At 43.7% G+C, this 12,325-nt stretch overlaps 1 protein-coding gene across 1 annotated transcript in view; it reads right to left on the bottom strand.

The window, feature by feature from the left end:
* The window catches only part of dachd (dachshund d), a 93,361-nt gene that overhangs the window by 22,210 nt on the left and 58,826 nt on the right, over window positions 1–12,325 (bottom strand). The window contains exons 4-6 of the mRNA XM_083997301.1: window positions 1,327–1,500; window positions 1,062–1,205; window positions 830–961 (exon numbers count right to left, since the gene is read on the bottom strand). Coding sequence (XP_083853427.1) covers window positions 830–961; window positions 1,062–1,205; window positions 1,327–1,500 — 450 coding nt within the window. The remainder of the gene's footprint in view (window positions 1–829; window positions 962–1,061; window positions 1,206–1,326; window positions 1,501–12,325) is intronic.

The following is a 12,325-nucleotide window of genomic DNA, read 5'->3' on the forward strand; positions in this document are numbered from 1 at the left end:
TTGAAAAAACAACTATGATGCAATGCAAAATCTGTGTCAAAATCAGACTATATTAAAACTTAAAATCAGGAGCAGCACTGTCCGATGTTTTGGTAATTACTCTGGAGAACTTTGGAGCAGCATAATCAGCAGCTCTACTTTTTACTGTCCCTTTTCTCCCTTTTCTGTTAATGTGAGAATATTCTGGGACGTTTGCATTTGTTGACTGTAATTGCAGTGAACAGTGTCCTGTTGCAGCAGGGGGCATGGGTGCACAGGAACATAACAATCTGACTACAACAAACTGCTGAAAGTGATGAAAGAGTTTCAAGAAATACAGGTATGACATGTAGACAATTGTTAAAAAAATAGTGTATTTTATCTGTAGTTGTTAACAGAGGGTGTCAAAGTGTCAAATTAAATGTCATCACATGAAAGACATCTACGGAAGGTACACACACACCTTGAGTCGACTCACCCAAACATTTATACACATTCACACCACACAACACAAGTTGGTTTTTAAAACTCAGAAGCTTTGTCTTCTAATACACTTTAGTGTATTGTTACAGCCATACAATACAATATATATAACTGATATAAATTAGAAGCAAGAGGAATAAAGGGGAGAACTGATAATCCTGTATGTCTCAAATTGTATTATCAATAGTCATTCAAAAGATTTTCAAAAATGTTTCTTTCGGAGAAAAATTACACTGGGCATTCAGACTGCTTTCTGATCAATCACTGACTGCTGAAATTAGAGTTATTAGACTTATCTTCTGTTGTTGTTCCTCTATGACTCTATCATTGTGTGTGTATGTGTTTTTTTTAATGAAACTGGACTCACCTTTGTCAACATGCATCCTCTTTGCTTCATGGCTCATGTCGTGGGCCAGGTCTCCCTCTTTAGGTCCAGGGGGCATGTTGGGGGACAGGCCTAGCAGGGCATGGTTCATGGACAGGCCATTGTGGTGTGCGGCTGGAGAGAGGATAACAAAACAGGAGAGACGTTACTTTCTTTACTGTTTTTCAGAAGACAAAACAACAACAGTTTGTGGTGAGGTAATGCAGAGACGTACGTATCCTGTCTGAGGAGCTTTCTGTGTGGGCTGGGGAGCTGGATACACTGCTGCTGCGGTGGGACGATGGGTGACTGCCTGGCCTCCTGTTGTCTTCTAAGGAGGGGGCAGGGGAGGGACTGTCTGGCACCCGTTCCTGTAGCCCCAACAGCCACAAAACCCACACACGCACAATAAATATCCGGCCGCAGACTGAAACATTTCACCCACACAGGAGCAGAAGCAATGGTTCCATTTCATCTGTCTTTGCTTTCTTTAAAATTTACCTTTATAACAGAGGTGACCATTCTGGAGGGCAGGCTCTGGCCCTGTGCTGCGGCGGCCATGTTTGCGATGGTGCTGAGGTGGTTCATCTGGCTCATCGCCATGGTGACGGAGGCTGGGGGCAGGCTGACTGGGATCAGGGGGTGTGGCATCATCATGAAGGGGAGTTCCAGGCCTGAAACACATGAAGAGGTCGTTGGTTACTCAACGATGCGTATTATGAGTGAGAGATATTCACCAGGGGGAAACTTCTGAGGCTCCGTCTGAAAACTCAGAAAAGCTGCTGCTGTTCAGTCAGTGATCAGTCATTTCCATCAGTGAGATGAGCCTTTAAAACTGGTGTCCAATAACACTAAAGCTTTACACTTCAATCTATCAGGAAAAGAAAATGGAACAATTCAAATTAATTGCTTCTTGGGTATCCTTCCATGTTAACATAATACACATAAATGTTTTACAATATATGTTAATAATAGATTCTTCTGCAATAATAATAAAGAAAGCGGGGATGATAACTATATACACAGTCATTCAAAGACCAAAGTTTACACAGCAGTAAAGTTGCATCAATTATTCTATGATGAATAAAAAGGGCACATTATGGAAATTGTCTTAATATTTACATATAAAAAATATCACTGTACTGTAAAAACAAAGGCAATCTTGAAAAGCCATTATCCAAATGACTAGTTAAACGTGCTAATGACAAACAACTACTGTTAGACCACAGTACGGCAGTGACTTTAGGCTAATTATATAGCAGCCCATATACCAGACCATGAGGAAGAGAGTGACGAAGAGAGCGAGACCAAAAAAGAGTCACTTTCAGCTCTGCACAATAATGGGATTTTCATTTCTCTCTCCTTTATATGCACACAAATTATTCCATTACAACATCAGAGATATCTTACAAATGTTTTAAATTATTCAATTGCTGTCTGGCAATAGACGCCTAATTGGGGAAAACTGAAGACATTAGTAGTCTGAAAATGTAAAGAATGTCTAATAAAGATACCATAGGGGGTTCGTAGTTAGTCAAAATGTGGCCCTGCCCTGTGCTTCTGAATGGCTTAATGAAAACAAGCCAACTTTCAAAGGACATGAGCGCAGACAGAAGGTCAAAGCTAGGTGTCTGTACCCAACAAACCAAGCCCCCCCCCAACTCCCCTCCCCTCTTCCTCCCCCCCCCTCTCTCTCTGCTCTATGGGGACTTTGAACTGGCAGGATCAAAAGTGACTGGGAACAGTTTGGTCTCATTCCTCCGCCACTCAGATGCTTTTCCTCAAATGCTTTAAAGAAAACCTCATAGACACTATTGGATCTGATTGAGCCTCTCTGTTGATTTTTCACTCCTTTTTTTCTCCCTCTTTCTTGGCAGCCCGGTTCAAGGTAAAAAAGCTGCGTGAAAGAAAAAGAGAGAGAGAGGGAGAAAAAAAGATACTGCACTACAGAAAGCTGATCCACAAAACAACTCCACTCTTCTTTTCTGACAAAACATCAGTAGCCAAAGGGCAAGGAGATCTGCATGGCGGAGCCTCTAAAGAGAAGGACACTGGTTGAAAATGAAAGGACATGAGAAGTACTCCTCTCTGTCATTCCCCTCCTTCCAAAAGAAGCATTGATTTCCATAAGAAAGATGGCATGCAGTTTCTCAGTGGCGAGTATTCCCAAACAATATAAAGCAGGGGAGATTAAAGAAAGGCGGAAGCCAAGCAGCACCTTGTATCAGCGCCTCTGCTGTAGCTCAGACTGAATCAATTACTACTCAGCAGGCTAAGCTCAATTAAAAAACACCACAGAGGCCTGATTGCGGAGGTACTTACTGTAGGACAACATGAAGAGGTCTCGGCTACCTATCAGCCTTTCAAGGCCACTCAAGGGCCAGAGTGAAGAGACTTATTCTACCTTTGAGGTGGATACATTACACCAATTCAATCAAAAACAGCCACATGCATAAAGACACATGGACTTAATTGGCCAAATTTCCACCCAATAAATAAAGTATGGGGGGAAAAAAGGTGGCGAATCACCTTGATAAAACACAAGTAAACTCTGTGTAAATGACATTCCTCTACTTGCTGGTTTCATTGTATTTACTTGTACTTGATGGTATATGAATCTCAGCGATGTGTCTCCACCTGAAAGACAGCCTGATGGGGAAACACTGGAGCTCTGTTCCCTCCAGTGGGTATTAGTCTCGCTTTCAGTGCCTGTCCAGCCCCTTTCATGTCACCCCATCCTAAAGCGGTGTTTCTCCCATAAAGGCCCATTCAGGCCACTGTAGGGGAATGTGCCACAGACCAACGAGGGTCCACCAAATCCCTTTATTTGGAGCTGAAAGGAGCCAGGTGAGGAGGATATTGGTTTATTCATCGAATCTGGTGGTTTTTTTGTTTTTGCAAGACAAGTTAAGTGTTTTCGTTTTATTCATATGCAAGTTCTTCCCACTGGCTGGATTTACTCTTGTTAAATGAAAGGATTAAATATAATTTATATGCCGTGAATTTCTATATTTCTTTAAAAAGAATAAACAGAGTCAACAAACATCACTCAGACTCATTAATCACTTGGATATTGTGTAGATACTCCAGTGGGGAAAACCGTCAGAAAGATATTTGTCAGTTTCTGTTTATCTCTGATACAGAAGTTCAGACCTGATGAGAGGTGAATTCCCACAAGCCCCCACCCCCCTCCTCTAGCTCCTGAAGGGCATAAACAATACATTTGGAGTAATTTACCTGAAGGAAGCCTGAGGGACCTGCAAAGGTGAACTCCTATTTACCATCATTAAAACTACAAATCACTTAATACCAATATAAACAGCTCAGCTATTATGTTGTGCAGTGCTTGGGAGTTCACGCATGGATAAGCAAAGATCTGAATCGCGGAGGATGAATTGAATGAATTAAAACAGCCCTTGGTAACAACATGATTAAAAAGCTGTTACATCAGAACCAAACTGCACGGCTGACGCTAAGTCCAACACTTAAAAGAATCACGCCGAAAAAAGATTGAATGTTGAATGTTTTAAAATGATTAAAAAGAGAGCAGTAATTCATTTTGATGACAGAAATGATAACCTACGGTGATTTGCGCTGCACTTAATCTTCATCTAAACAGGACTTCAGCCTTTGCGGCCATCTAACCCTACAGAGGAAAATAAGAAAAAAAGAAAAAAAAAAGCGGAACTAAGCCATTGTCATTTAAAACGGTACGAAGGTAGCAGCCAACCCCTTACCCTTAACTCTGTTGTGGACAGATTTCCCCTGACAAAAATTAAACTAGCTCCTACTTGGCACTTTATTATCTCTTCAACTGAATGATTTATTGTTTGTGGAGCGAAAGAACCAAAGAGAGGGGGAAGATTACATTTCCAGCCAAAGCTCAGGCCTGATCTCGTTTTTTACTCCCTCTGTCCAGGAAAAAAGCTCCCGACAAACAATAATGTCAGCTGTAATTGATCGGAGGTCGCCGGCTGGGCCTGCAGTAAAAGCACACTATTTAAGCGACAATCGGCCCCGCGCTCTTCAGACGCTGGCTAATGAAGCTGTCTGTCTGGGCTATTTACCTTCTCTTAAATGGAAGGGGAGAGATGTACTGTAAGAGACAGGGCTGGAGAGGATCTGCCTCTCGCTCCCGTGAAATAGGACCTGCACATGCCTCAGGAATGTATAATTGGTTGGCGGAGCCAAAGCTGTGGATCCGGTGCTAATTAAATGACTTGTTTAAAGCCTATCTGTCTTTGTTTGGGAGGCTCTGGGCTTCAGAACAATGCATTGTAAATGCTGTTGTCAAACAAACATTCCTGGTTATCCTTTGATTTGAATTGAACAAGACAAAAGGCTGATTTGCTCAGTGCTAAGCCTTTTGGTTTTTCATGGTGTCGAGATATTTTTTTTCCCCCTCCTCTGATCTGTCAAACAGAACAGGACCATTCCAGTCAAGCAGCTAAATGGACTGACTCACTGCACAATGCGTACGCAGTCTGCCGCTGCACAACAATCTGAGTTTTCCTCCTAATTGCGCTTGTAAAATGCCCCCATGTCGTGTATGTATTTCTCCAACAAAGGTGAGACGGTGGCGCAACACACATGGAGTCTTTGTTGTGGTCATATCAAGGGTTTGCACACCAGTCCCAAAAGGAAATGAATGGCTCATGAAAAAGTGTCTGTCATGCAGCAAGACATTTAGAGGTCTCTCCATAGCACTAATCAGCTATTCATCTTTACTATAACTGTTAATCTCCCAAATCAGAAGCCCTGGCATGTGAGCTGGGGGGAGCCTTATAGCCATTAGATCAAACATAAGACACGGGCTCTATAAATATGCTGTCTGGCATGGTGGTGCCACTTTATACAGCAGAAGTGCATGCTTACATATACACAGAAACACAACTGCTCTCACTCGCACACACACACATACGCACACACGCATACACAAACAAGAAAAAACAGACACACACACAGATGGCAGGTTCAGTCAAGGCTGGTGAGTCCTGTTTCTCATTAAAATGGGGGGGGTGGGGGGTGGGGGGGGAGGAAGGTATTGAGCTTTGATGTAGCCACCCACAGCCCCTCAGTGTCATTGAATGAAACTTTGAAGCCTTTTGTGTTTACGCAGTTAATGTTGATAATAAAGCAAACATCTTGTCTTTGTTAAATACCTGCCGCACAACTCATGTATATGCACACACACACACAGACACATGTGCGCGCGCACGCACACACACACACACACACACGTACGCATGCATGCGCAAACAGTCACATAAAAAGAATACATCTCGCCGTAACAAGGAGAGGTAAACATGAAAACATATGGGTACACACTCAGACTGTGATGCAGTGGAGATAATTGTGTATAGGTGCTGGTGCGTACACACACACACACACACACACATACACACACATGGAGCCGGCCAGACATAAAAACACATGCAAACAATATGCTTTACATTCCAAGAGCAATGATGACTGGATACATTTCAATCCCGTTCTCATCAACAGACAAGATGTGTTTAGTATGTCAGGATAAAGAGATAGACTTTCCAGTGATTCAGGTGGGCAGAGATTCGCTGCCAAGATGCCTAATGTAACATAATGTAAGAGAAACCATGATAAGAAAACATTTCTGGTTTGATGAGGTAACATAATTGCTTTCCTACCCAAACCACTGGAGTGTAACATGTGGTAGAAATTATGGAGGAGACAGACAGAGGTGTTTGTCCTTTAAGTGTATAAAATCTAAGGCAGGCAACTTTTATAGGATAATTTAAATCCTCAGCTCTAATGGCACGCATTCCTTATGAAATTGAAAGATCAATCATCTCTGTGACAGATCTGTTGTGAAAAAACTTCTTCCTATCTTTGAAGAGAAAATGCTAAACACGTTTCGCCGTCCCCCCCCTCTCCGCTGTCGCCCCCACCCACCCACCCGCGCTGGCCCCCCGTTTTAGCTGTCTATTCGTCTCTTTGCTGAAAATGTTAACGAACAGGGCAATAATCAAGCCATATGCTTGCATGTGGCAAACCTCATTACAGTAAATGACCTTTACCAACCAATGCCAACATCCTTGTGCTTGATAACACTGAGCGTATAGAGCGAGGGAGACAATGGTGGGGTTTAGTTAACGCAATCATGCATATGGCTGGGGGTGGCCGGTACAGCCAGGCCTTCAGGACACATTAACCAACAGCATTCTGGCTTCTGTAATTTGGGTCAGAACCAGGCTCACTTTACATTTGTCACACATCACTCTTGATAAATACACAACATCGGCGCGAGAGCGGCAACATCCGATCACTGACAATAAGCCGGGGCAGGGAGAGTGCTGTGAGCAGAAGAGGAGAGCAGAAGGAGAGGAGAGATATTACTAGCAGCTGTTACTACTGCGGGTGCAATATATTCAAGCCCAATCAATAAAGCTCCTACAGACAGTGACACCCAAGCAGACAGAGGAATCATTTTCATCTGATACTTAGCAAAGGCTCCCCTTTTAAAAAGATTGCTTTCAGTCAATGACAACCAGTTGTCATTTGACTAAGGCTCCTGAAATGAAATATATTGACGAGCGTTATCAATCACGGCCCACTCTGTCGTCATATCACTTTGTTGGAAGAAAGGATGGCAGGCGGAGTTGGTGTCGGGGGGGTGAGTGGGTGGGTTGGTGTACAGTTGTATGGTATGGTGTGGTGTGGTGGGGGGGGATCAGTTTGCATGTGGTCATCAGATCATCCGTTTTAATTACAAAATTAGCATCACTACCTCCTGTGCTCTCACTTCCTCCATTACAATCACCTCGTGAGAGAAAATCAGTAATGCAGTGTATAGTTTATAGTTGCAGTGCTAATGAGTTCAAGGTGAACCGTGTGATGTATCTGACTCTAATGTGAATTTTATATCAGTCCAGGAAAATGCAGTTAGTTTGGATTTAATTACATTTATGTACACAGATCAAATAAAACATAACACTGCGTTGAGGTTATTTCAATTATTTTGTTGGTGTGATGCTTTGTGCGGGATTCTAAACACAATTTATCCCGAAATGCCTTCCTCTGTTTGTTCACACTGTGAAGGACATGCTGAGATTGTGAAATTCCTTAACATTGTTTGAACTTGCTTGCTCTCTCCCTCTTTATCTTGGTCCCAGAGGAGCGGCTGTGTGATGGCGAAGATGTCTGGGCTCAGTATGGCTGATAGCTCTATTTGGATGAAGGTTCCCATATCATAATTGAGAAGAAACACCTTCCGTTTCGGGCAACCGAGAGAGTGTTTTTGTGGAACAGAACCAACTATTTCTATCACCACGAAACGCTCTTTGATTCCGCCCCTGATTGCCGCACAGTCGAGCATTGGAGCATTTTTACGCAATAATCACAGTAAAAGAGATCGTCATTTTCTTGTCGTCGCTGTATCGCCATTACTGTTATTGTGTACACTGTAATATTATTACTCTATGCTAATGTGTCCTCTTAGATGGTAATCATAGTGAAATGAGAGCACATGATATCCAGGCTTTAATGCTGCAACATTGTAGTTGTGTGTGTGTACTGTATGTGTGTGTGTGTGTGTGTGTGTGTGTGTGTGTGTGTGTGTGTGTGTGTGTGTGTGTGTGTATGTGTGTGAAAACTGCTCCACAATCTATGCAATTACACGCTGTGTATATTTCACATTACTCCAACCTGCGAAAGCTCATCATCACTGAAAGGTTGAATGTCATTTATTACACGTATCACATTTACACCAAGTGACATTGTCTTTTCAAATTGTGTTGTCTCTTCACTTTCAAAGGTCAGCCCCTTCCCTGGCTAAATTCAACCTGACAGAGAATAGTGAGGAGGGGACAGCCGAACGCATGCATCACCCCCACATCAAAGCGCTCCAAATTAATCTATCCAATTAATGAAGAATGAGGCCTAATGTTGATGAGGGATGACAACTCGACTGGTCAGTTGTTTTTTATAGCTCTGCTCCTGCTATTGTGAACTAACCGCAAGAGACAATCAAACAAATATTTCCGTGACATGAGGTTTGTGCAGCGTGTTGTCTCTCCCTCCTCGCGTCTCCTCCTCTCTGTAACGCCGCAACTCCGCTGCCACTCAAAGATGATAGAACTTGATATGGATCATTACGGAAATAATGTTTAATCAATTCCCCCAGTTATTGTAATCTATTTCTGCAGTTGTCTGCGTTCGTGTATTTTGTAGCTACATCAGTGTGCCTCACAATTTCCCAATCATGCATATTCAAGTGTTACGCTGATGCTTAACAGCCGACGCAACTGGAATTAGAACGAGGACATTAGACTTCATTAAAAAGAGAAATCATTATCAGGTTTATCTTTTGAAATGTCTATTAAAATGTGTGTGTCGTTCTTCACTTATCTGTCACCTGGTTCCCATGAGCCTGGCAGACTAATAGAGAGATGGTGAGGGCTAAAGCCCAAGAGAGAGACAGAGACCCATCAAGCTCTTCACTCAGGCTGGAAGGCTGTCTGTCTGCTCTGCTACTCTCTGTCTAGCTCGGTGTGTCTGACTCAGTTACCCCCCACCCTCCCCAATCCCCAACACTGGCAGCTCAAATGGACCCTATTTTGTCCAGTTCAGCCGTGATACCTCAGGAAAAGGGAAAATCAAAACAAGCCACATTGTAATGGCATAAATCACGCAAGACAATAATGTGTTACAGTGAAAGAGGTGTTGTATGTTCGCGAAATGAATTCTATTCAGCCTATGGCTACAATCTAGTCTCTCTCAAGAGCTTCGACTGACAAAGGCTCCCACAAGAGAGCTAGAGAGGAAGATGGATGAAGTTGCCCCTAGACACTCATATCAGGTCAGTATGTGCTTTATCCCCTAATGGTTAAGGTTAGGATTGAGTAGGGGGTGATACTAGATCTGAGCCTGAGGGCCAATGTTCTGTCTAGAGGAGCAGGAAGTAGCCACCATCCTCCATCATGGCCCACATTTAGCTGCGCTGGGCCACCAGCACTAGAGCAGCTAGCAGGTTGGAGAGAGCACAGCTAGCTAGTTGGATGTGTCCTTCCACCCAGAGAGCTTTATTATTAGAAAGGACATAAACAGACTAATTAAATCGCCGCAGTGGAGCTGGGCTGACAGCTGGCGCAGAGAGTGTGACCAAACAGATCCCTATCAAAGTACAGAAGCAGTGTCTCTATATGTGTCCTGCTTTTGTGTGCATGACTGTCTCTCTGACATGCATGCCTCTATGTTCTGTTAGTGTATTGTACATGTATGCACGGCTGTAAATTTTTTACCCATTTTAGACGTGCATTTGTTCTATAATTGACGACTATCGTTTTTTTTCCCACTGCAATCTCATTCATACACACTGTCATCTTAATGTCTTATTTATCGGTCTAGCGCAAAGCACATTTACTCACGGATATGATCCAAAATGGTACAAATGCTATCCAGCAGAGCAGTAAACACTCCAGTAATTAGTGCATGGTCTCCAGGCTGACTCCACTCAGCTCTGCAGCATGGCCAAGCGCGGACCCCATATAGAGAGGAGCCTAGTTATGCATTGATCTCAGAAAATTAAGGCTAACTGTCCCAGATTGCGGCGTCTTGATGTACCTTCTGGATGGGCAATGTACTATACATGTATTGTTTGTAGAGTAAACAAGATGATTTGGGCTCGCTGTGCTTTAAAATGAATACATCTTGAATAATTAATGTGGCCCCTTAAAGCGTTGTTATGTGTGTGTGTGTGTGTGTGTGTGTGTGTGTGTGTGTGTGTGTGTGTGTGTGTGTGTGTGTGTGTGTGTGTGTGTGTGTGTGTGTGTGTGTGTGTGTGTGTGTGTGTGTGTGTGTGTGTGTATGTGTGTGACCGCGAACGCAAAACCACTGATGATGAGAAAATATGGTTTTAACAAGTCAATAATGGTGAGTGCAACAAGACTGGCCTAATCAATGAGGCTGCAACGTTTGCAAACAAGGACTTGAATTATAACGCCAATAATTGATCTCTTCCATTTTTTCCTCTCTCCTTTGTGTGATGTCATTGTTCATTGATTGTTTCCTGTCAGAGAGGGATGATGGGAAGTTTCAGTTTGTTTTTGCTGTGACTTTTGCCCCCCCCCCTTTCCCTTCCCTTCCCCTCCACCTTTCCCTCTGTTTCTCTCCCCCCTCCCTCTCCCCTTCCTCCATTTGAAATTTGCAAGCTGTAGCACCAGCTTAACCAAAAAGGATTAAGTCCCATACCCAACTGAGAACACAGATAATGCTCAGTAATTGGTAAAAAATGAAGATGAATGGGACAGCTAGATAAGGACCAATTAGCTGCTGGGAGTGTACAGCTGTGGTCTCCTCACAGAGCGCTCTCAGGGGCCAAGGCCCCCTCATTCTCTCTCGCGCGAGCACGCACGCATACACACACACACACACACACGCCGAACGCACACGCGCACGCATGCAAACATGCAAGCATGAGGGTGGGGCTCGCAGAAATTAGCCTGATGACCCTGGGAAGAGAGAATGATGCTTCCTCATCATCTCACCCAGAACCTCTTCCTCTCAACTCTCAGTCAGGCAACACTCCAGGTACCTGTCACCACCCGTCCAGTCTCAGCCTCGCATGTGGCTCAGCCGCTCCCCGTAGGGCGCAGACAGCCTGGACTACAGCCACACATGTGAGACAAAGGGCTTTCAGGTTTTTTCCAAGTTAACGCTGCAGAATGTAACTCATCACGCAGCTTACTGTACTGTAGTTATTAGGGCAAAACTAAAAAAAAAAAAGTCTGATTGTTAGTGTACGACGTGTGTGCGCTTTCTCTTCCTGCGGTGCCGTCTGTTGGCGAGTTGTTGGGTTGGCATGTCGTGGCATCATCTGGCTGATGACAATGGAATTCCCATATCTAATTACAAACAAGATTTCAGCTCCATTAGAGTTGTGTGGTGAGGAGTCAGATGAGTGGCAGGGCAGCACCCAGTGGCCAAAGAGAGACAGAGGGTGAAACACAGGGAAGTAAGTGAGACAGAGCAGAAACAAGACGGAGAAAAGAGGGACAGGGGGGTGAATGTTGTCTTATCCTTTCTTCCCACTCTTTTTCTAAAGGGTCTCTGAAACACTTTATTTTCCTTCTGCAGCTGAAAAAAGCAATTCCTTTCTCTTGAAATTGGCAGGTGTTTGTTAGTGGGCAGCTGACAATATTTTCTCTCCCAGTAATGAAGGTTGTGGCTGGGGTCAGTGCACTGGGAGGGAATGGCGGGCTGTTTATCCCCCTCAAGGCCCCGCGCCACACGTGTTTTGCTTGGTTTGTGATCTGTAATTGTGGCATTTCCTGAGAGGCGCAGGAACAATCCACATTGTGCTTTGAGAGGGCCCTGTCTGTCCAACTAAGGAGCGTAAGAAAAAAAGAAAGGAGGAAAAAAAAAAAATCAAAGACAGACGCCCACACACCTCTCATTCTGTCTATATACATTTTTATGTCACCATATGTCCACGTTACATCTGTTTCATCTGTCTCTCTCATCTAC

The sequence above is a fragment of the Trachurus trachurus genome (assembly GCF_905171665.1).
Source record: "Trachurus trachurus genome assembly, chromosome: 21".
Lineage (NCBI taxonomy): Eukaryota > Metazoa > Chordata > Actinopteri > Carangiformes > Carangidae > Trachurus > Trachurus trachurus.